Source organism: Haemaphysalis longicornis, unplaced genomic scaffold, assembly GCF_048455015.1.
Source record: "Haemaphysalis longicornis isolate Haplotype H1 unplaced genomic scaffold, Haemaphysalis longicornis Haplotype H1 scaffold_8, whole genome shotgun sequence".
Lineage (NCBI taxonomy): Eukaryota > Metazoa > Arthropoda > Arachnida > Ixodida > Ixodidae > Haemaphysalis > Haemaphysalis longicornis.
Window position 1 is genome coordinate 40,227,156 of NW_027526445.1, and position 25,040 is coordinate 40,252,195.

Below are 25,040 nucleotides of genomic sequence, written 5' to 3' on the forward strand. Positions count from 1 at the left end.
TTAAGGCCACCGTCGCTAGGCTTGAACTTTCAACCCCGTGCTTAGCACAAAAATGCTTTAGCTACTAGGCCACCAGGAAGACCATTTACCCAAAAGGGATCGTGCAGTAGGTACGATAAAGAACATTTCAAGTTTATAATATTTCCAACCACTTTATTTCAGTTCAGGAAGCATACGTTCATGTTTTATTTCAAGGCGTGTAAATGTATTGTTTGCCTCAAGTTACAACACATTGTTGGAGAGGCACGCGTAAAAGTTACATGAACACCGCCTGTTCACTTTGTCTTCCTACAAATTCCGATTTAGATGACTTCGTTCGCAGTATTAGGTAGCTTGAATTATTATAAATACCCTATAAAACATGGCAGAAGCAGCGCAGGTTAATGCCCAAGAGCAAGAAAGGCATTTGACAGTGGGGACGCACTGGGGTTGATGAGCATATCGACGTTGACGCCAGTTCTGGTGGAGAGGTACCCGATGAATAGGTAAGTCATTGCTGTTCCGATGGCCTTCGTTGCTGCGTCCGCCACCACCACAAACAGCACGTCTCTGCAAACCAAGGAAACCGGCAAAGTAGATTACATGATAGCAGGTTCCATGTGACATTGTTTGTATTAAAATACCCTTGCATTCACACAGACATGCACACCCAGTTTGTGCAGAATATGGCTAATATCTCCATCAGCGGCGGTGTGTGCAATTGTACACATCAATTTTGGGATCAGGGTACGCGAGCTCCTTTGATTCAGATGGAATGGTACTTGACGTGCGTACTGTCGCATGCCTTTTAAGTGGACAATTAGCGCTATCTTTTCTTTTCGCAACGAAGCTGAAGCCAAAACAAACACTTAAGATGGACGACTCCAACTTTTATGGAACGACACGTAAGTGCTGCTTTTACGGGTGAATATATGCTTTTACGGGTGAATATTTACCCTGCTTTTACGGGTGAATATATTCAATAAAAATGTTGTTCATAACAGCATAAAATACAAGGTTCGGGCTTGCCGCAAATGAGAAGTTTTGTGATTCCTATAAAAGATGTCACTATGCCGCGGGGCAAAAAACGCGTGTACAATTGTACACATGGCGCTTAACGATGCCTCGCAGGGTCCCCTTGCCTGTGCATGCCATTTTTATCTAACTTGCGTTACTGAATTTATGTGAGTATTTCGTCTGTTACAGGTATAAGAAAAGTCTCAATAGGTCGGCAGAAGCACCGACGACGTCGGCGTAAGCTCTTTTGGCCACGACTGCCAACAACAGGTCGCTGGAATACATACGAGATGCGAATTCTGAAGGACTCCCCCCCAAAAAAGATGTGAAAGATGTCATGGCATCGCCAGCAACAGGACTGCGTGACCCAAGAGAGGAAGGCCAGGCATGGCCTCTGTAATGCGCATCCGCAAATCGTATAACAGCACGCAGATGAGAATGAATTTCAGAAGGTTTAACAGAATGAACCACTGGCTAATTCATTCAGTGCTAACTTCACTCAAAGGTGTCGCAACGCAAGCTGTGTTTCAAAGTCTCGAGTTCGCGGCCGCAAATGCGGAGTTTACCTCGGCTCCAGTGCCCCAAAGGATTGATTTTCTGATTTTACGTCGTAAAGTAGCACCGTCAAAGCCTCCAACAAACTTGGCGGCATTGAAAATTCACTCTTGAAAACTACTGACAAGTCAATTACCTCAAAATAGGTCTTGATTGTGCGAATTCTCATTGACATGCTTTAGGGGAGAGGGGCGCCATGAGTTCAAATTTACACATCACAATTTCGTTCTTAGCTCAAAAATCCCATTTTTATTCATATCACTGAATTTGGGTTTGTTTTAGAAGCCACATTCACAGGAATCACAATTGTCCTTTCTATGTATCTTAATTTGTGTCTAGAGTGGCTATAGGTAAATGATTCGAGGCACAGAGGTGCTCTACTCGAGAACAAATGCCTTGTCAATAGGACCTCACACGAGGACAAATGACGGATCCGCATTTCATTTATGGTGGCTAGTGCTCCGTTCGTCTTAATATTTTGTTATTTTGTGTTCGCCATCGTGCCGTGGAGATAAATAATCACCAATCCGCTTGTCCGGTTGCGATTATTTCAGCATTTTACGTCTACAGCGATGGCGAAAACACGGAGCATTGCAAATTTGGTACCGTAGGAGCTAGTTGTAGAAATCGCGTGTTCAAGCACCCTGCGAAGTCCAACACTAGTACCACGTAACATTTTTCACACCCACATCGCACTGTAAAGAAATCCGGGTACTCCAGTGCCCTATAAAACACCCGGTACAGAATGTCGGCAATACAACTGATATGCATTCATGAAGCCATTTTAATAAACAAGGCTTCTAAGCGCGAAAACGTTTGGACGAAGGGCGTGAGGAACATAGAAAGGCGCTCCAACAAAGCCTATTGTTTCTTTACAAAGCCGATTTGAAACAGAGGACGCAATGCAACTGTTATGCTCTTCTAAATATGAATGGGTTGAGTGACACTGAGCACAATGTTTTTCTTGTAGAACATCAAAATTTCACACATTCTTGACATATTTCAGTAGCTACATCATGCATATGCGTTCCACTTGATAATTCATTTGTAGTACCAGGGGCGCATTTCTTATAATACAGCTGTCTCAACTAAAAAGTAAGATTTGGCCTAACCCTGCCCTCCAGAAAGGCGATTTCCGGCAAAGCGATGCCTACCACGCCAGGCAAAGGTACCCCGCTGGGCGAAAACATGGCGCCACCGTTTCCACGGTGGCCCATGGCAAATCTCGGCACGCGGTGCACGTCCAGCTCCCGCCTTATATGTGCACCGATGAACTACCAGACCTCCATGCGTCAGCTTCAGTAGTTAAATACCACGGCAAATGGCATTGTGAGCAGCCTCCGCCTGTGTGGGAGGTGGCCACCAGTGTGAAGAATGCGCCAAATACCACTGCCATAGACAAACATAAGGACGCCGTACACGATCGTGAGGGGCCGTACTCCTTCGGCTATACAAGCCCAGTGTAGGCCCGCTGCCTTCGGATCCGCTCCTTTCAGCCTCGACTTCTGCATTTCCGGCAAAATGATGTTTTTTAAATGCAGAGCATTTCCGTAACTCACGATGTCACCCGCGTTGACGTCCGTAGTCGTAGTCCGCACCCCTCCCCCTACACTATATAAAAAAAAATACTATCCGGCGCCTGGTTTCGATCCCTCGACCCTGCCGGCGGAACGCAATGTACATGGTGCTCTACCCACTGCGCCACAAAGCCGACACAGAATGGGAGGCTACGAACGCGCCTTATATCCTTGACTCATTCAAACCACGTCAAGAAGCTGCTGATACAACGCATTCACTACCACCAACTCCCCAAACACTAAACGTTAACGCAATACACCCACCCCCTATGCGACGCATTTACTCGAGTCCCCCTCGCGGGGAGATGGGCCCAATTTTTTTATGTTTTCCTAAATTTTAAGGTCCCATAGGCACACCAACACAAAATAAATCTGGTAGTGCTGGTGTTAACATACTTATCAATATAGGCGGTTATGTCGGACATCCAGCAAATAAAAGTTTTATGTAGAGGAGAGACATCTTCGTCGCCTACATTTCCAAACCTTCTGATGAAATGCGCCTAGAAACAAAATGTTAGCTTCATAGTGCACATATTATAGTTTTACAAGCTTTTGCATAAAACTGCGACCTTCGTTTTTTTTTAGCCTGAATGTCGTCATTTCGTCTAAAGGCTTAGTTCTATATGTGCAAGAGGAACGTTTATGTGATGGCGTCCATTGACATCCCCAGGGCCGAAAGGGTTAGAGCGTCCAGGGGTGCTCCCTAGACGATGCCACGGTCGTCAGGGGCGCGATCTCGGCTCGTGCGGAGGGGCATGTGGCGCACTACCACCCCACATTTATGCACCGATGAACTACCAGACCTCAGTAAGATGGCAAGTTGGGCTAGTTGCTGCAGATTCAGATTCATGGTGAAAAACAATGCAAGAAACACACGAACAAAAAGAACGGGAGAGGAAGCACAGAGCTGAAGTGCTGCGATGTGCGTCGTCCCCTCTTCTTTTTGTTTGTCCCTGTGTTTCTTGCGCTGTTTTTCACCATGAACCTGTACCAGACATCCCTGGGTCAGCTTCGAGTACGTACATACTGTGGCGAGTGGCATTGTGAGTGTCCCTGCATATGCGTGAGGTGCCGACCAACGTGCCAAATTGAACTCCGCTATTTTATGAAATTGCACAGGCGTGAAATGGGCTGTAATTTCTTTGTTGGAGTCATAAGAGCCGTCTACATGGTCTCTCGTTTCGTCGCTCCCGTCGTACAGCCCTGCGACATCTTGCTGACAATGACTCGTTCAACACGCTGACGCCGCTTCTCCGACACTGTCAGTTTGAGGTCGAGAAGCCTCTCTTCACGCTTATTTCTTTGCTGGAACTGCAGCGCATTCGGTAGCATTTTTATGGTAAGCGTTCGATGGGTTGTACAACGCTCCATGGGGTGGTGGCTCTACAGGAGCAAGCAATGAGCGGTTCTTTTCTCGGTAAGACGTCCTCGCGCTCATCCGAAGGACCTCGGTTTAAAAACTGGCCGCGGCTCCCGCTGTTCGATGGGGGCTCAACGCAAAACCACCCGTGTGTCGAGATTATGGCGCACGTTATTAGTCCCAACGAGGTCAAATTATTCGTCAGCTCTCCCCGATTGCGCGCCTCATAGCCCCGGTGCAGCTTCGGCACGTGGAAGCCTGGCATTGCGTATTTCTTATTCTGGTTCGGTGTCTGACTACGTGTGGACCCAATGATTGCTCTTCGTAGGATGAAAGGTGACTAAGTCACTGCGAACCGAGTCACATCCTTGCCCGCCTGAAATGTTACGAAATCTGCTGAAATCTGCGCAATCCGAAGTCTGCGGCACCTCGCACCCACATCTTTGCCAGTTGTTGCCGCTGTGTCTCGTCATCCTTGGCATGCTTGCTGTTCTCTGCATATACGATTAAATGGTTCCCAGGTTGCCGAATCGGGTCAGCTGAATGTTACCGAATGTAAGCGGCTTTGGCAGCGGCGGAACCAGGCACTTCGTTACGGGCAACATATTGTAATGGTGAACTCACATGTTGAGGGTTGTAACAGGTGAAAAGGGTACGTTTATTCTAAAAAGCGAACTTGTGCCCGACAGCAAGCCAGTCAAAGTCAACTTCGACTTCTTCGTCGCCTCCCTCGGCCTGGAACCTTCTTCTTCTTTTAGTGCCTTATCAACGTCCCTGCTAATAGGATTCCGCTGAGAGCGGAACCCACCTTACAGCTGTGGCAATATTCATTGTACAGCTCGGTACATATAAGGCTCCCGATGTGCTCGTCGATGCGCTTGCATGAAAAACTCATCAATAACGTCCCGGAAGGTTCCGGTTCCACGATTTCGAACGAGTTTTCTTTACACCGCGGCTTTTGCGCTTCGTTGTGGTTGAATAAGCGCGTTCGTGATGTCATTGTGGACCTGGTTGTCGTTTTCTGTGCTTAAGCGCTTCATTGTTTCCGCGCCCTTGGCTTCTCCCCGTTTTCAGTCGTCTGCTTGCACATATACTGCTGAATCATCCCTGTCTGTGGCAGCCACACTGTGTTCTTCAGACTTTCGTTCGGTTCAGACTCTTGATGCTATATAGTTTCGGGCTCCGCAGACGTGTTTGTGTTCGAGTTCATCTTCTCAGATATTGTAGAATCCATTGCCTAGGGTATTGCTATACTCGTAGGGACAAGAAATGCTCAGTGTGGTCGTTCATGTGGTACGTCGCTTTGAAGAAAAGAAAGTACCATCCCTTCTTATAGAATGCTAAGAGAAGCGCGAAAGCTTTGTATCATCACAGCTGTGTCACACGTGAGTCGAAACCTTCACTGAAAGTTCGTGCAACCTTCCCTGAAAGTGCGTTCAGTCGATCGTCAAACACTCAAAGACCCAAATATCAAACGATCAACAAACCTATGCAAACAATGTAGCGCATGGCACCTAAGCGCCCGCTCTTGGGGCTCCGCGGCGCCGTCGACAATCGTTGTAACCGACCGAACGAAGCGGACACCGAACAAAGACCAGAAAAAGTGACGAGGAAAGTGCGCCGAAAGTGTGGAGGAGAAAGCAGTATGCAGGAGACATGGTCTTCTCCGTGCGTTCGCTGATGCGATGACCACTTACTCAGACGCAACAGGAATGCGGCGTCATTGAGAAGACAGTTCTCGGTGCGCACAAATTTCGCATTAGGGAGTAACATAATTGTGAGCCATTGTTTTGCGCCCTGAATAAACGCATCTACGAACGACCTGCATGTATACCGGTACGTTATGTATGAGCTCAAGCAGTTGTTCTCAGCCATGACTGCACCGGGGACCCCTTTTGTGCTCGCGAAAGTGATGGGGGACGCCACGATTGAGCTTATTTTGATCGGTGTCATAATTTCAAACAATTTTACAGTTGTACCTTACGTTGCCCACATGCTTAGGCAAGGTCCGCCATTTCTGCTTGACGTTAATGACTATGCGCGTCATAATGTTAATTAGTTTGCTCTTGAATCAAAAATTCTTCTAAACATCTATATGCTGCCTCTTCGGGGCCTGTTTTTCTCTGATAGCTGGCGGGTTGTGCAAAACGCAGATGCAAAAATATGCTACGCGGATAAACTAAACGTACATGTAATGCTGCGAAGCCACCTTTTTGCATTGCAAGAAAGTGCTGGGGAAATTCAGAAAAAAATCGCGGGGGAAATGTTTTTAGGAAGGCTTCGTGGACCCCTCAACTGCTCATGCGGATGCCCTGGGGTCCGAGGGCCCCCATTTGAAAATCACTGAGCTAAAGGTATGCTAAGGTACTCCCTCATGATCGATGCGTGTATTGTCTTACCTGTAATCGCGTGATTTGTAAGCCGCCGTTCTGAAACAATGGCACCCCAGCTTCACGCACGCGTCATGTGTCTAGAGGTCCTATCGGAGCTCTTCGGTCGACGAACCAGTCTATGGAGAAATGCATTTGCTTTTTGTCAACACCCCATCGCTCCCGCTCAAAAAGCTTTGCTTTAAAATTAGTTTTCTAAAAGCAGATGAAGTATCGCAGTAATCTATCGGGTGTCACGCCATCCAGAGCCAAGTTTGTGGAGATGGTGATGCACACAATGCGGTAGAATTTGCCTTCGCTTCGTTCACCCGCCGTGATGTACGTGAGCGTTAACGTAGCTGCCTGCTGCCACAGCGGACCTCTAGCTGATGGCAGGAAGACCTCGGCAGCGTTAGTCTTGCTTCTCATGTTCGTTTTTACTCCCAGGATGTTCCGGGTTGGTTGTGAATGGTCGCCTGAAGACTGTCCCAAAATCCCTGCCACTCACCCAGCACAGGGGAAAGTGTAGGTTCCTGAGGCTTCGTCAGGAGAACTCGCGAGTTGGGTGCGCTCGAGACGATGTCATAGGGCTCGGTTAGAGCCACTAAATAAGCTAAGCATTTATTTAGTGGCGCTAGGCCCGGCTGGATAGGTTGCAGGGCAAACGAACAGGATGTCCGTTGATTGAGGGACCGGTCTAGAGTGCAATGGCCTAGAGTGCAGTCATGGGTAACCCTCATGCCTGGTGCCCTAGGAGCGTTGACCGCACAACGCAGCCGGCTAAAGGAACGGCATTGTTGCGCTGGCACTCCAAGTCTCGCTCAGATTCTTCCCCTTCGAGCAGCTCACCGATGTTTCCATTTGCCTCATTATGACCAGCGTCGTAGCTTACGAGCTCGCTGATATCCTCTCACAAGCCTGGCAAAGATGGTGAGGGGGCTTCCAAGTACTCGGTTACTGATTTCAGCAGCGTAGGAATGGCGCCGCAAAGAAAGCGTTGCTGTCGGCACAACTGTGCTTCGGAGAGCGCTAGATGCCAGTCTTCTTCCGGCTTCGTAGTAGCCGGAAACGTTGAGGGCAGAAAATGCCCGATACGCACGAGCTTTTCAAATGCCTTGCAGCCCCCGATTTTACTTCGTCGTCGTTCACCCCGGGGACCCGCGCTGACGACGCGTTGTAAAAATTGTGGCCCTCTTAGTTTACTGCCCCAAATTGCCGGTGCGCGGTGTATGCCTTTGGAGGACTTAAACAGATGTGTTGCAGTAAAGTACATGCGTAGCTGGGTCTATTCGACTGGAAATTACATGCGCAGCTGGTGATTTTTAGAACGTATTAGAACAGTACAGCTAGTGATCACTGTCATCCATGGTAATTTAGGTAGTAATATAGCAAATCGACCTCAGCTTCCTTCGTCACTAAATGGAAAGAATGCCAAGCACCTGATTACTACGCCTAATATACTACTCGTGTCAGGCACGCATAGCGTGCGACTCATGAAGCGCTTGATTTCACGCGCACAAATATAGCAGTGGCTGCTAAGCACCTCACAGCACCGTCTGGAAGAGTCCTTACAGCATAACAATTATTAGAAGATGTGGAGTTCGAGCTAAATATCCCGCAATTGAAAAAAACTTCGGAAGCAGGATTCGAAATTGCCAAGTTTCGCCTTATAGGCAGCCCTACACTAAAAAATTCACGCATCTCCACGAAGTGAATCAAGAGGAGCGGGCGAAGCACTGGGGATCGTTCTTACCGTAAATCACCCGTGGCATTGCTCACTCGCCCATGTAAATTAGTGACAACGCCTGTGTACAGTATACACAATTCCAATCCAATTCAATCCGATACAATTCAAGTTAATTCAATCCAGTTCATTTCAATTCAATCGAATACAATGCTCCTCGCGCATGATCAACACTGTGTACACGGACGCCAAGCCCCGGACAAAGCGAGGTCCTAAGGTGCTTCGCTCCTAATGCACACTCTTGTTTTAGACCGCCGAGTTCGCATAACACGCCTGAGCAGCTGGGGGTTCGAATGCCACAGGCAGCAGAACTTTTTTATTTTTGCAAACTACAACCCATTAAAAGTACAGTTAAAGGACGCATGCGACGCTAACACGTGTCTGGGATATGATTTGGATTATGTAATATCACAAATGTCACAATGTCAAGATACGTCAGCCTTCCGAGTAGCTTCCGAACGGCAATTGAAACAGTAGTTCTGGCAAAGGCAAAATGTCTGCTTCGCGCTTCTGTTACATTCGTTAGTTCTTCTTGTTTGCAATTCCTATTTGAGAATTACCTAACGAATTCGCATTATAACGTTTCATATATACCAATCACCCGAAGCGCAGCTGTATAACGTTTCATATATACCAATAACCGGAAGTGCAGCTGTTCAAGGTATCCACACAGCGGCCTTTCGTGTTTTTGCCGAAATCTGATTCGAAATATCAATGTTGTCGTCAGAAATCTTCCATGAATTCAACGTCACTGCTGATATAACATGGGCGTCCGTGCGAACTCGATGACAAGCTATAGATTACAACCCCCCAATTTAAACTCATGAATTGTATTTCCTACGTTTAGTTCTCATTCTTCCGTGCTATAATAAGCTGCTCGACCTGCTTCCTCATAGTTGAATAAAATTGGATATTTAGGGTAAATTTTCTCACAGCGATATTTGTCTACTCACTTTCATCTTTGTTTACAATTATGTCTCATTTAGAGAAATTCGCCGCACACTGGATACCGAGTGAAGGCCACGTTGAAAACACCATGCTTGCTTGATGCCAAAGCCGCAAAGGAACTAGCGCAAAAGCAATGTTGTTAGAACAGCCCCAATGCAAAACACAGAAAGCTGCGGTTGCTTACTCTTCGAAATTGTTTTTGAAGAAGTTGAACCTCTCGACCGCCAGGTAGACCATTCCTGTCACGCCGGCGCTCTCCAGAGAGGTGTAAAGCGCCTCTGCCCACATCTGCACAGGACGCGGACGAATTGTTTACAAAGAAATACGCTGATGCTATTGCTGTTAAAAATTAAGGTATTTTGTGGCACAGGTAGCTTGTAAACAGATCAAGAACCCGCGAGATGTAATTACGGCGCTTGGTGCTGCACAATCACAGCGGATGGTGTTTCCTGTCACCCTTTAAATATTCTAGCCTTGCACTAAATAGTCAAGTAATGAATGGCACGAAACAAACCGCCCCAGTAGACACAAGTATACCACTTCAAGCAATTCATTCAGGACCCCTTTTACAAGCCTCCCCACAGAATGTAAATGTCACGGTGGAAGAACAATACGTTCTCACTGGCTGCTGTGTAAGATTGCATCTGTTTGTAACAGCGACCGTGCCTGGTACGCAATCCACCTTTTAGCGTATTACCATTGGAAGCAGAGGCTTGCTAATCCATGCTGTGCTGCGCCAGCGGACATCAGAGAAACTAATTCAGAGACATATGGCACCAGCGTCTTGTGTTTCTTACTTCGTGGGTCAAGTGCAACCCGCTTCACCTCGTAAGCCATGTCTCCTTATTGAATTCATCTTCATACAGCAGGTGAAGTTGGGCGAAGAGGATATGTAAATGCGCATCTGCTTCAAGGGAATCGGCAGCAGTGCTTTCCTAAATTTGGCGCTCGGAGCAATGGCCAAATAGCGCGTTTGCGGAGCGCTCCACATCAACGCCGGGAGCCTCGGACTGAGTGCAAAAACCTGCCTTCGTTTATAATACCAGTAACATTTTGGTTCAACAACGTGGTTCCAAAAACCTAACAACGCGGCCTGTCAATAACAGTCTACTTATGCATGTTATGACGCACCTCGACGCTGGAGATGTGGCTCCAGTCACTGCGCCTGATCACGCTGAGGCCCTTGTACGAGCCGTCCAGAGTGACGGCTTTGAAGAGCAGCATGACGGTGGTTGCGACGTGCAGGCCCAGCGTGACGTACAGGAACTGCAGCAACCGCAAAGATGCATGTACAAAGTGAGGGGCGGCTGGACGGATGCTACACTTAATCCCATCCCTCGCGGTGCCACATACCAGAAAAGTAGCCAGTGGGATACAAAATAATGGTATCGCGTCAACCAATGTGCTTACTTTCGGGATGAGGAGGCGTCTATCTCTCCACACCACAAGAAAAACGTAAAGCGGAGAGCATTCCAGAATATGCCAAAGCTTTAACTACGTCGCTTTTCTTAAATCATACATGAATGCGAAATAATAGGTGAATGTAAACGGCTGCTTTTTACACAGTCAGAACTCTTGACAATCAAGTAGTGTTGAGTGTAAACCGCCGAACTATAAACTCAGCTGCAAAGCTTTGTTAGTGTCTATGTATAGAAAGGGACTGAGCAGACCTGTGCATGCATTGGAAGTACAGAATGGATGAAAGGCTGCAGATTGCTGCTTTGAGTGGATACGTTCATGAAGCAGCAAATAGAAATGGTGAATCGGTAGGAGCGTAGGACAGCAAATATCATCGTAACCAGCTAGTACCACTTTAAGAACATGTGGAAAATGTGGCTGAGCTATAGCTGACATCTCTAATATGAATTCTTGTAATGACCGTGAGAATTTTGTACCAGATGGCCAGCACTGACCATCGATACATTGATTCTTCAGGTGTGGTTTCGTCAGTGCTAAACCTACATGCGGCAAGGAAGGCCACGTTCTTTGCTGATTGAGCGGCATGCACCAGTCGCCGGCATTATGTGAGGGAATGGCCAGAACGCATTTACGAAGGGAACAATGCAGAGTACTGGTCGAAAGATTGAATGCTCGACCCTCATTCAGGAGGGTGTGGGTTCGACTTCCTTCCAGCCCACACCTTTTGTTTTCAACTGCATTATTTACCTTCTCGGCGGCTTCGGCCATCTTGTGAGGAGTTTCGCTTTTACAGACGCCGGGAAATATTCTGATCCCTGGTTGGTACAGGCCCGGCAACTCCAGTCTGCCACTAGCGCCATCTACTGCTTTGCTTGGAACACTCATTCTATTCTTTATTGCAACTGCTAAAACGATTCGTCTGTTCTGCCTCAGTAGCTTGGCGCAATAGTCGTGGTTTGGGACCGTACGCCCTGTGTTCGACGCTCAGCTATGCCATTTTTTACCAAAACCCGTGATTTTTAATTCCAGAATGGTAACACGAAAGTGTTTTATGCCGGCATACAGCAAGATTTCAGTGACGTCATATCCCTAAAATAAATGACGCCAGTACAACGAACACAAGAGAAACTCCAAAAAACGTGTCATTGACGCTGATGGTGCGGCAGTATAGGACAGGCGAAGCGAAGTAGTGCATCCTGACGCTAACGAGCGCCGACAGTTGGCGCATCGATCGGGAAGCGTAGGAGCGTGACTGATTTGGTGCGAAGATAAACGCCAGCGGGAAGCGGAAGGCGTTCGCACGTTGACGGTCGAAGCTACGAACTCTGCCTCTCGCATTCCACAAGCTGAGCGCGTCGCAACGCAGTCATCTGCCGTACACACCACGAAGTAGGATCGAAGTGGTCGCGCCTTTTCTGAAGTGACCTGTCAGCAGGACATTACTCGCCAAGAGCACCCATAAGACAGCCACCAACCCACAAATCATGCTCCTTTCGCTGCAGATTTCGCTGCCCATTTCACTTTCGTGTTTTACCGATTCCAATGACATAGGAATCAAGCACAGTTTTTAGTTATGTTTTGACCCATCTTTGAGCCTTCTTTTGACACTTCTTTGACGTTGGTTTAGAGGTAATACGTGGCATAGCAACGTGTTCACTTAACGTCTTGCATCGTATCTTGCAACGAAATATCGCCAGACACCGGAACTCAGAATATCTCCCCAAGGGCTTTTCATCTCTTTCACTCTAAAGAGCGACACATTCTTTTCCCCCGATTTTGGAAAACGCGTATTGGTCCATCATCTGTCGACAGCATGATTTATTCAGCTGGCGATCCACTGCGACAACACCAGCATTACTGTTAAAATTGGGGCTTTCTTAGCAACAGAGTCAGGAATAGCGTGAAATCAGCTGTTGCATTTTCATTTTAAATAAAGAGCCCATTAGGGGTCTCTTTCAGGGACCTTAGGTGCCAGTGGTCCGGCGCATTCCATTAGTATTTACGAAACATTATTTGCGAAATAACCTGCCACAAACGTGTAGTAGCCCCTAGTTCGCGATAGCGAGTCCAGAGGTGGCTTCTTTGTGTTCTGCTCGCGTTGTGTTCTGCTCGCGATTTCCCTTCATTCTAGCGTCCGCCCGCTAATTCGAACTCCAATTAATTCGAACAATTGTATGGTACCCTTCCAGTTTCAATTAACGAGCTTCTAAAGTATTGTCCATTTTCTTGTTCGTACTTTTTTTCTTACAGATTTCAAGGAACCATACCGGATATTTGACCACACAGCCCGCGAGTAAACCACAATGCTATCGTGTCTAAGTCATTCCCTGCTTGTGGACAAGCGGTTCATGACAAATGGTAGGCGACTTCCTGTACAAACGTATTAACGGTTAAAAGGACGACTGTTTTCACAGCTATTAATAATAACAAAACTCTTGGTATGTCTCTTTCTGTCCTCACCTTTTTAAGATGCCACAAGGTCGAGTACGCAGTCAGTTATCGGTGAAAAAACTCACATTCTTGACCTTGAGGAATCCGCGGTGCGCGACGACGAACACAACGATCCACAGGGCGGCTATGGACAGCAAGGGCTGAATGCCGATGTGCTCGAACGATTGGCCCGCCGTCCAGGTGCGCTGTCGCCGGCTGGACAGAATAGTTCGAATCATCGTCAGCAGCTTTACCTGCAGCTGCATTTTAACCTGTTTCCCATATTTTTTCTAGACAGTTGAACTGCTTACGATATTCTTGTGTGAGTATTTTCAAACAGGTTTGCTAATGTAACTTTTCGCGGGGCAATTTCGTGTTTGATTATTCTTTCATAAAGAAGACTAATACGTACAGTGGTATTCAACATAGATCGGCCACACAACCTCTTCTTTTGAAAGGCTGGGATGCATTATTAGGTTGGCCGTAGCGGTGGGCTATACGAATAAATTTAGACAATCTGGAGACTTTTAACGTGCCCCTCAATCTCGGCACACCAGTGTTTGCGTTCATCCCAACTATCTATTAAACGCCCCCTCCAAGGTAAATATAACTGGTAGCGAAGCTTCCATAGAAGCCCATACGTTCAGAAAATGGCGGCTCTTAAGCTGCTCATGGGGCTTAGCGCCATCTGTGTGAGGAGGGAACACTTCCGGCGGAACAAAAAATAAACAGGATGTGACGCAAGATCCGGTCAGAAAGTGACGTCATTTTGGTGGCATTAGCGGGAAAATTTGATTTCAAAATAGCCTTAGCAGGACTCTGATCCCTGAGGGCTCATGTCATTGCCATCTGACGCAAGTTGGCGAGCCCTTGGCGTGTGTGCTTCAAGTCAACGCCAGCTTATACTCGTGAAACGCACTTTAGCATACTGTCGTATGATTCGCCTCGGTGTTTATAAAAGCATCTTGCATCTTCTCTGAACCTTTATTCTGTATTCATGCCTTCCACTGCTGTATAAAAGCAATCAGTTTTTTATTTTGATTGCAGTTGGTGGCGAACCGGGAACCGGGCACGTACCCCCTGCGCCCCCTCCCCGAACGGAATTTTTTTCTGCCTTGGGATACACAGCCCAGAATGACACTTGACCACTCTCCCCGGCCACCCTTTTATATAAAAAACGTGCCCACTCCTTACCCCGATACCAATTTTTACCAACGCCACTGCTGGGTTTAATTGCGTCGCACATACGCAGGTAGGCGTGCGTGCCTTAAGTATAGATCAAGGTTATATAATGCTTGCTCAGTTTGTGTACTTCTGTTCTAAGAGAAGAAATAACGCATAGTCATGCTATAATCAAGACATTTGAATTTTATTCCACGATGAACATAAAACAAATTTACCACACTGCACAAAATGAGCACGTATACAATAAGTACAAAATGTTCGTGGGCACTACATGCATTATGATTTTCCTTACGCGCCGAAAAATTGACTTTACCCAGAACTACTTCGAAACAAGAGAGAAGAACTAGGCAATGCATCTTGACGTAGAAAATTGGGCCGCAGGAATGCCGATTCACGAAAGTGCAGCGAGCACACTGCAGCTGTCCCGGCGTCTTATCAAGTAGACAAGGGTTTCTACAGAAGTTCACTCAGCATTCACGCCTGCAATTTCCTGGTTGCATTATTCGGCAAGTGTCGCAACAGATAAGTAAAAAGAGGAAAAATGGATCAATGCAAACGAAAGCGACGGCAGTATGTAAAAGCACATAGCAGGAAAGATCTGGCAGCAGCGCAACACGGAGCAGCACAACACAGTACTGCGATGGAAATAATGCTTGCGCATACAATTGCGGGAAGCAATTAACGAGAACTACAAGCGTTGTAATGCAATAGAGAAGACACTGAGATAGACAAAGCGACTCGTTTAAATTCGAGTGGTACTACGCCGAGAAGTCCTAGAGTCATTGACACAACTTGCTCTGAGCCAGCCGGAGGTGAAATCAAGAGATAACTGTGACATAACAAAGCTTTAGACCCATTTTTTTTTTCGAAGCACCACCACGCCCCCTTACAGAACCCCCGTGCACATATTAACAGTACAATAGTTTCGCGTTACCTGTGGAAATGAGAGGTAATGGTGCAGTAAAACGCCAGGTGTACGGGAGTCGCTGTTGCAACTTGTACAGCACATCGTTTCTGTAGGTACCGACGAAAGCGCTCCGCTCCAACCGTTGGCAGCATCGTCCCGTAGTTCACCGTGCCTGCCGGGCACGGTACTACACGTGTTCACCGACGATACAACGCACCTCGCAACTCCACGCACAGCAAAAATTAAGTGCTCACCAAATTAACAAGGAAAAACGAATGCAAATGCGCACCACCAAAACACGCGAGGGGCGTTTCCTAGCACACGAACTTTAGGAGCGCCTTTCCGATCACTACATGGACTGCATCACAAAGCAATAACATGTGCCATTCTTCAGAGGGCGCTACAAAAAAGGTTTTTGAGAATGAACGGCATTTTCATAAATTATTTATACACTGTGCCTAAATAAATGTGATTCAGAAATAAATATAGTTCGTGAAATATAAATATTGTTTTATTCTTGAACAAAACTTGGTTTTTTGTTACTAGTGTTTGTTCCCTCCTCACCTAGTCGCGCTTCAATCGCCACTCCCATAAGCCCCCATGCTGATGTCGCTGGCAATAGATTCTGAACCGCTTTTTGCCCGAACCTTCGCTACCATTTATATTACCTTGCCGCCTCCGCTAAGATCGAACCCTCATCCTCGGCACGAGCAGCACAACGTCTAAGATATAAGCCCAAACGTAACCAGCCACGAACCTTCTTGCCCATGTGTTCACCCATTCCAAGCACCAACAAACCTTGCAGGGGCGGCCACGTAAGGCATGCAAAGATTAGTGTTTGTTGAACTCACTCCGATGGTAATGTGAAGCGCGCATTGACCCAAGCGTGTAATGGCAGTCGCCAGAAGTAATCGTTACCAGCATTTCACAACGAGGTCATTATGTAGGGTTCGTGATTCTCGGTGCGACTCACAATTTAGGTCGCGGCATCCTGGCACCAAAGGAATGGAGAAAAGCAGGCAAGCTGAGCAGTCGAATGAAGGCTGACAGGAGCTAGTGACGAAGTTATTGGTGGCATTCAAATAAACGAGGTGGGGCCACCTCGTTACGCCGTTTCCCAGCCAGCTTTTCTCTCCCTCTCCTTGTTTCCGCAATAAGGCGTCGACTGGAGGAATTCAATTCCAGTCGCCCGAAACCACTCGAACGCAGCTAGCTATTCGTGCCGCTCAATCGAGCTGACTGCAGGCGTCGGCATTTAGAAGTGCGCAGCCTTTTGGCGGCTTTCTCTGGGCTGAGCCGCGTTTTGCGCGTAACCGAGCGAGCGATTGCAAGACCGAGGGGTGAAATGAAAAGCGAACGATGAAAGTAGGCAAAGCAGACGGTGTCGCGAAATTGTGAGGGGAGGGTGGTTCGCCGTGGCGGCGCGATCCAGCGCTCTCCGAAAGTGCGTGGTAGGGGAGTAGAGGGGGCAGTATGATGTGCCCGCATGGGGCGCTCGCCAGCACGACGCTTGGCGAAAACGTGAGGGGGGCGTGCGGATGACTACGATGTGCGGTCTCTTTAGACACAGTTCGCGGTCCCTTCCTGAGACGCACTTCGCGCAGCAGACGCAGAGGCTAATCATTGCTGCCGTCGAGAGAAGCCACGAGTAATTGCTGCCTTAGCGCACTGAGCTGCACCCAAATATCGCATTAGGCAGTATATTAATCGCCGATCGCCAGCCAATTTTTTAAATGCGGAGCATTTCTTAGGCTCGCGATGTCACTCGTCGATGTTGTCGGCGCCGTCCACACGCTCACTGCGCATACGCGTCGCGTCGAGGCGCAGGTGCGCGTCTCTCCCTCGTACCCTCCTCGCTCTCAACAACAGGTGCGGCGGTGCGAGATGAGCGCGTGTACCCCGTGCGCTCCGTCGCTTTCAACAACAGCTGCGGCGGTGCGAGGGGAGCGCGTCTGTGCGCGCATGCGTCGTAGCTACCCGTGCGCTGCGTCGCGCTCAACAGTAACGGCGGCAGGGCGTGTACACGTGATAACGGCGTGGTGGGTACGTGGAAAGTTCGCGCGCTTGTGTACGGAAGTGTGCGCATGCGCGTCTCTCCCCCGTAGTCCTCTCCCTCGAACGCGGGCGGTGTGTACTGTGGGAATGCTGAATTATTCCCGCATTCCTCCAAGGAGGTCCCGCTCTCGCGACGGGTGTCGCGGCGCGCATGAGCGGCCCGGGGCGAGACACGGCTGTTTCGTTTTCCCGTGCGCCGCGTAGCCCGCGGGGCGCGCTGCTGTCCGTCGAGGGAGCGGAGGAAGGGGGGGGGGGGGTGTCGTCTTCTGTTTTCCGCCAAAAAACCCGAGGGGACGCCCTCTCGGGTCCCGACCACGGAAGTAAACAGACGTAGGCCACCCCCGCTCCGTCGACCAGGGTCCCTTTGTTCTCTGTTGGAGCGCCCCCAGCCCGGGTAAGCCTGACCGACCTTTTTTCTCTCTTTTTTAGGTTAGCGTAATAAGATCAGCCAGTGTGTTTTTGTACTTTTTAGTTATTTAATAAATCTGTTTGATAGAGTTCAGGTCTCCGTTTTCGCCCGAACCCGTCGTGGCCGCTGTCCAGCGCGCCGCGGGTTGGGATTGCTACGTTTATCGCGCGGGAGCCGCTAGGCGAAGCCCGCTTGCCAGGCTGAGTGAGTAAGGCGACCCCATATCTTGGCGCATTAACGTGGGGTGAAATCGGCAGACGTGGACTCTGTTTGTTAGAGCTTACGAACCCGGGCGCGAGAACAAAGGACAGTGGCGGGCGAGCCTGACCTCCAGGCCACGCGAGTGTTGTCGGAGCTATCGGCTCAGCGTTGTTTTCTGGACGGCGCCAATTGGTCAGGCATTTTCGCGGTTGACACCGGCAACGAGGATTACAGGCTTTTCCCGCCCGGTACGGAAGACGCTGCCGCGAACGTTTTGGCGAAAAATGGGTTGAGCCCGGAGGCAAGCCAGTGCTGGTTTTCAACGCCGCCCCCTGCCTCTACCATTCCGGTTGGCGCTAGTCAGCCAACGACAGAGGCACTCCTTCAGGACGCAATGCGCGTGGTTGAGAATATGGCGTCGGTAGTGATGAATAGCCTCCAGAGCCCGGCGCAGGCGGGGAAGCCACGCGTAAAGGTGGACATCCCCAAGTACAGTGGCTACCATGACAGAGCCAGCGCGAACGATTATCTGGACCAATTGCAACACTACCAGCAGGCGACGGGGCTGACGGAGGCCGAAATTCTCAGCCGCATAGTCCCCGTTTCCCTGATGGACCAGGCGGCTCGATGGTTCAAGCTGGTGGGAGAGCGAGAGCGCACAATGGAGGGCTTCCGAGCGAAATTCCGCGACGAGTTTCTCCCCGCAATCTACGAGTGGCGGCTGCGCCGGGAGCTTGAGCTGCGTACCCAGCATCCAGATGAATCCCTGCTGGAGTACATGAGAGCGATGGAAAATCTCTATCGCCTCGCTGACCCCCGAGCAACAAACGCAGAGAAGGTCGATCGCGTGACGCGACAGGCGCACCCGACATTTATGGCGTACTTGCGAGGCGGGAGGTTCAGGGATCTGGAGGAGCTCGCCGCAGAGGCGAAGCGCATTCAGGGCGACATCCTCGCCGCGCGTGCATGCCGGCCCCCACCGCCCGCGGCACACTCATTAGAGCCCCGCTGCGCGTAGAACGGAGGGCTGCCTTTGTCGCATCGGAGCAGACCAGATGCTACCGCTTCGTATGCGGACGAGCAACCCCGAGTCGGGTTTGAACTCTCAGACCAGGCTCTAACCATATTCATACGTGTGGCGGACTGCACAATCTGGCGCGGAGAGTAGCCAGGTGCAGAAAGAACGCAGTGGGGGAAAAGGCCGGATAGGAGAAATCAGCCGGCCGCAGGAAGCTCGGTGGGACGGAATGGTGGGCACGAGGCCGGAGATAGCCAGCGCCAGGTTCGTCAGAACTTCGGCAGGCAGTGCTACCGTTGTGGCCAACAAGGGCACTTCGCCCGTGAGTGCAGGCGCCCACCTGTCCAACAGCAGTCGAGAGCGGGAAACGGCCAAGGCCTCCGTTAAACACCGAACAGCTGACGGCGGCTACGAGCTGTACCGAGTTACTTGCGCCGCTGGCTTGCCGTGCGGGACAACCTGCCGACTCGCCAGCACCTTTCATTGAGCTGACGATAGCTGGAAAGAAATTTACCGCATTGCTGGACACAGGAGCAATCGCTTCGTTGTTCGGCGATGAGGTATTGGAGCACCTCCGCAGGAAAAATATCAGGCTGAGAATGTGCGACACGAGTTTCAGGCTTGCGAGCGGCACGGCGCAGTCAAGTGGCGCGTCAAGGCTAGTGGTGCGTTGGGAGAGACGCGTGAGGCGACAACGCCTAGTCCATCTCCCGGGTCTGTCAGTGCCTGTCATCTTGGGGTGGGATTTTCTGCTTAAGACAGGCATTGTGATAGACATCAGCAGTGGCGGATAGTGAGCAACTGGTGCCCTTAAACCTTTTGCAAAGCCGCCGGGAGCTTCGGCGCTGACAGAGCAGTTTCCGAGGGCCGAGAAAACGAGAGTGGAGGTTGAGAAGCCGCTCGGGCCTCACCAACCGCCCGAGGCTGTTCCGAGGAGGCGCGCAGCCGGGACGGGGGAGAGACAATCGGATGGGCGCCCAGCCGCAGAGGCCCATTGCGCTGCCGTGCAGGGGGCGAGCATACACCCCTTGTTGGCGGATACGAACGGTCTTTCTGGGAGGGAAAAAGAGCGTTTGTCGGCACTGTTGCACAAGTACGACGCGATGTTCACTGATTGTCCGGGCCGAACAACGCTCGTCAAGCACAAAATTGACACGGGGGACGCCCTGCCGTGGAATTGCAATCCCCGGCCAATTAGTCAGGCTAAGAGAAAGGGTCTAGACAACGCTTTAGACGAACTCCTCGACACGGGCGTTGCGCGACCGTCAGATAGCCCATGGGGATTTCCCTGTTGTGCTTGTGGAAAAAAAAGATGGGACATACCGCCTTTGTGTTGACTACAGACGGCTGAACGAGGTGACGAAAAAAGATGCGTACCCTCTGCCTAACATTTTCTCGTTAGTTTCCAACCTTTGGGGGAGCGAAGTACTTCACGACGCTCGACGCGATTCGCGGATACTTTCAGGTGGAAATGGATGAATGTGACAGGCAGAAAACAGCCTTCACCTGTCACAGAGGACTGTTCGAATTCACCCGAATGTCCTTTGGTTTGGTCGGAGCACCTGCGACCTATCAGCGTCTAATGGACCGTGTCCTGGGGGATGCAAAATGGCAACACGCCCTTTCATACCTCGATGACATTGTAGTGTACTCCAAGACGTTTGAGGAGCATGTACAGCACCTGAAGGATATGCTTGAGAGATTGAGGTTGGCGCGAATTACCCTGAACCCAAAGAAGGCGCAGATCGCTGCAACCCGGATAACGTTGTTGGGGTTCACGATCAATGAAGGCCGTATCCTGCCATGCGAGGATAAGGTTCGAGCACTGCTAGGATATCCATCGCCAACAGATGTCAGCGGCCTGAGAAGGTTTTTGGGAATGGTGAACTTTTATCGCCAATTCATACCAGATTGTGCTGAGCTGCAAGCCCCTCTTAACTAAGTTGCTAAAGAAAGGGCAACGTTGGAGCTGGGCTCCCGAGAAGGAGACTGCCCTGCGCAGGCTGGTTAGCGTGCTCGCGGACACGGCTGAGCTGCAGCTACCCGATCTGAACAAGGAGTTTGTCATTCAAACCGATGCAAGTGACCTGGGCCTTGGAGCAGTGCTGCTTCAAGAGCACGGAGGCGTACTTCGTCCGGTAGCGTTCGCGAGCCGTTCCTTGACGCCCGCAGAGAAAAACTATTCGGTGACCGAAAAATAGTGTCTCGCGATTGTGTTTGCTCTACGAAAGTTCAACTACCATGTCGATGGAGTGCCATTTGTGATGGAGACGGATCACATGACACTAACCTGGCTGAAGCGATTGAGTGAGCCAAGTGGCCGCTTAGCGCGCTGGGCTTTGCTGCTGCAGCGCTACTACTTCACCGTGCACTACAGGAAGGGAAAGAACAATGTCGTGGCGGATGCACTGTCACGAGCGCCGGCTCAGAAGCTATCAATGCAGTGGGGATCGCGTTCAGCAGAAAAGAGCTGTTCGAAGCTTAGCAGAAAGATCTGTTTTGTCGAGAAGTGTTCGAAGGGCTCCGGGAGCCGGGCGGTTGGCCGCCGCGCACATGGAGACAGCTGATATTGCTGTCGGTGCGGAGCGCTCAGCTGGTACTGCTGTAAGCGCGCTGGATTCTTACCTGCTGGACTCTTGGCGTTCTGCTGAGGTATATTCCTTCCGAAAACGATACACATGAGTCGTTCAAGGTAGTGATACCACGCACGTTGAGAGGAGCGATTCTACGCTATTTTCATGACACGCGCATTGCTGGACACGCAAGCGGCCCTAAGACTTATTTGAAGTTGTGTCGTTTTGCAACCTGGCTTGGCATGAAACGGGACGTGATTCGGTACGACTGCCCCGCCTCATGCAGCCAATCGAGAGCCAGAACCCCTGGCAAATCGTGGCGTGTGACATCATGGGACCCTATCCCACAACACCAAGTAGGAACAGGTTCCTATTGGTAGTCACGGATCACTTCAGCAAATGGGTGGAACTGTATCCTCTCAGAAAGCTGACGGCACGGGTGATCATGGAGAAACTGATGGAGGTATTCACGAGGTTCGGCTTCCCTGAGCAGCTAATAACGGACAATGCGCCCTATTTTACTGCGAAGTGTTTCGTGGATTCTTGTGCTGCCCTTGGCATCAAGCACAGGAAAACAACCACCTACCATGCCCAGCCAAACCCTACAGAAAGGGTTAATCGCAATGTCAAGCACATGCTTGTGGCGTATTCGGCGAGGCACAAAGATTGGACGCCTATCTCCCGGAGCTAGGATTTGCTGCACGAACTACAGTGAACCGCTCTACTGGGTATACATCAACGTTTCTCAACCTTGGGAGAGAGCTGCCGAGTCCGATGGACCGAATTCTGACGGGCCGCAGCGGAGCGGCGGTCGCACAATGAGCACGCGCTGAGTACGCGGCTGAGCTGCGCTCAAAGATGACGGAGGCTTTACGCAAAGCTCGCCAAAATCTCAAGACTGCTAGAGCACAAAAGAAAGCGCAGTATGACCGCTCGCATCGGGATATTCATTATGAAGTGGGTGACCTGGTGCTGCGAAGGAACCATGTACTGAGTGACGCCAGCAAGAAATTCTCAGCTTCGCTGGCGCCAAAGTTGTCCGGTCCGTACCGAGTGAAAGAAAAGTTGTCTTCACTCGTGTACAAGCTGGCGGACATGAGGTCAAAACCCGCCGGAGGGCCAGTACATGTGTGTGACCTCAAGCGCTACACAGCGCGAGGCGGAGAGTGGGGAGCGGACGAACCTCTCGCCGTGCCCCGGGCAAAGCTTACGCGTAATCGGGGCCAACCACCAAGCCCCGGGACACTCCAGAGCTTGCGAATCCGACGGAAATAGCTTCCGACGGTTTGGTAGTGCACTAAGCGAACGGGTATTCAGGCTTTTAGTGTTTGTATGCATTTTGGTCTTGGTAAACCTAAACTCCGCGCTGGTAGCCCCAACTCATGTGCTATTGCCAATGTGCTTAACTTCAACCTGCGGTCGGGGACACGTGTCGCTCGCACCCTTTCTTCGAGCCTGCCAGCAGTGACAAGCATGATGAGCGGACAGAAGAACGCCCCGAAGCGCCATCGCTCGACGTCAGCATCGTCCGCGGCGGTGCCTTTCAACCGCATTCCGGCATCCTCGACGGGTCAACAATCGGCCCCACCGACAGAGGAGCCAGACCGCCGGGATGTGGCTACCTGGACCTACCAGGCGGGGACCGATGCGCCGGTCGGCTATGCTTCGTGGAGGCCCTGGAAGCGGTAGGAGCTGGCTCGAGTTGAAACTCCCGTGGCGCGCGTTTACCGGCCGTTCCAGGACCGGACCGTGGCTCATGCCGACCGCCGGGCCAACGGGGCGTGCCTTCCCCTCCCACCAGGGACCGAACTCTGCAAATGCGGGGCGGTGTTGCTCCACGAGTCTCACAAGAAGGGAGAAATTCATCGTGGCAGGATGCCGGAGGGGCCACGGTGGGCAGCGGCGGCCACATTTCGGACATTTCGAAACCGCACACTTTCGGGAAGCGCTGGCTCGCGCCGCCCCCGCGAACCGCCCTTCCGTCCCAATTTCGCAAGACTTTTCCTTTGCTTCGTTTCATTGTTCGCTTTTTCTTTCACTCGTCGGTCCAGCCACCGTTCGCCTGGTCACGACGACGGTGACGCGGCTCAGCCCACGAACGGGCGTCAAAGGACTGCGCCCTAAAAGGAGAGGTAAAGATAGGAACGCATGCTGCCCCAACCGATGGCGTGCCCGTATGCGAACGCGGAAAAGCTTAATTGAACGGACCTTCATTACACTCACCATCGTTAACATCTAGAGGGGAGGGTAAGAGACTAAAGATGGAATGGGTAGTGAGGAAGAGGATACGCGGCAGGGTAGGCGAAAGACTATCGTGTTTCGACGACATTTGCAGCAAAGCCGGCATAAACGCAGATAACTTATAGACCTAACTACCGGCGTCTTAATTTGTCTCTGCGACGATTTTGGAAGCCTTCACTGAACGGTACAGAGCTCCCATGCGCTGCCGCCGGCACCACTTCTGGGGCGAAATTCTGAGTTTGTCCGTTTCAAAAATTTCTATTTCGCGTCCGTCCAGTCATGACGTAGCTACACTTGCTAGGCCTCTGCCCAATAACGTCCGGAGAAACTGGCGCATCGCTTTGCTTGTGCTGCGTCAGAACTGATAGACTGCTTTCGCCCAAAGGGCTCGCTCAAAACGAACGCTTTAAATCGGACATCAAACCGACAAAACTGAGCATTACGCCTCTGTACGTTTACGTCTGTGGGATGCCCGTTGATGGGCTGCCTGATATGAACTTGGCCTCAAGCAACGGGCGTACGTCTTCAGCGCAAAGCATCGTGCAGATATTTACTGGGAGCGTCATCACTCACAAGTCGTAGCTGGGCATGGGTGCGTACAGCTGGGGCGCGCAGCCGGAGGCGTTTTGCCTGTACTCCTTCGGAGGCACCAGGACCACCCGGTCTCCATGGCTGAGCGGCAGGCCTTCCTCCAGAGCATCCTCGCGCCCGAACGCCTCCAGAAAGCGAGCCCGAACACTGAGGCATGGGGACTGCACCATGATTGTGATGACGGCGGGATGGTGAACAAGTGTCAATGTCGGGTGACTTCAACATGCTTCAGTTTTGAAAAAGCAAGGGAATCAAAAATTAAACCCGATTCCACGCAGTCTGAAATCTGCTGCAACAGCGGATCAGTGGTTCTGTTGTTTTGGCTCGAACGTCAACGTGCTCGTCCGAGAACGGCAGCGCGTTTGCCACGCAAATTCTACGGTCCGCGCAACGGAATCAGCAGCTAAACGTCAGCGGCGGGAGGCTCCTTCCTCTAGCGGGAGGGAGAAAAGCCCGCCTGAT

The 25,040-nt window shown here is 50.5% G+C and overlaps 1 protein-coding gene across 1 annotated transcript; it reads right to left on the bottom strand.

Annotated features, from left to right (window-relative positions):
• Nucleotides 1–250: 250 nt before the first annotated feature.
• On the bottom strand, nucleotides 251–24,748 carry LOC144148259 (sodium-dependent proline transporter-like). The gene is made up of 5 exons (XM_077679821.1): nucleotides 24,561–24,748; nucleotides 13,485–13,614; nucleotides 10,681–10,815; nucleotides 9,734–9,837; nucleotides 251–549 (listed from the first exon to the last, which is right to left on the bottom strand). Exons 1-5 carry the CDS (start codon nucleotides 24,746–24,748, stop codon nucleotides 381–383), a joined length of 726 nt encoding a protein of 241 aa, XP_077535947.1. The 3' UTR covers nucleotides 251–380.
• Between the last annotated feature and the right edge of the window lie 292 nt (nucleotides 24,749–25,040).

What these genes read in the sequence shown, in the direction of transcription:
- LOC144148259 (XM_077679821.1), bottom strand. Translation starts at nt 24,748, where the DNA reads ATGGTGCAGTCCCCATGCCTCAGTGTTCGGGCTCGCTTTCTGGAGGCG. An exon ending in CCCATGCCCAGCTACGACTT is followed by an intron (nt 13,615 to 24,560) that starts GTGAGTGATGAC and finishes TATTCTGTCCAG; the next exon opens with CCGGCGACAGCGCACCTGGA. An exon ending in GATTCCTCAAGGTCAAGAAT is followed by an intron (nt 10,816 to 13,484) that starts GTGAGTTTTTTC and finishes CGGTTGCTGCAG; the next exon opens with TTCCTGTACGTCACGCTGGG.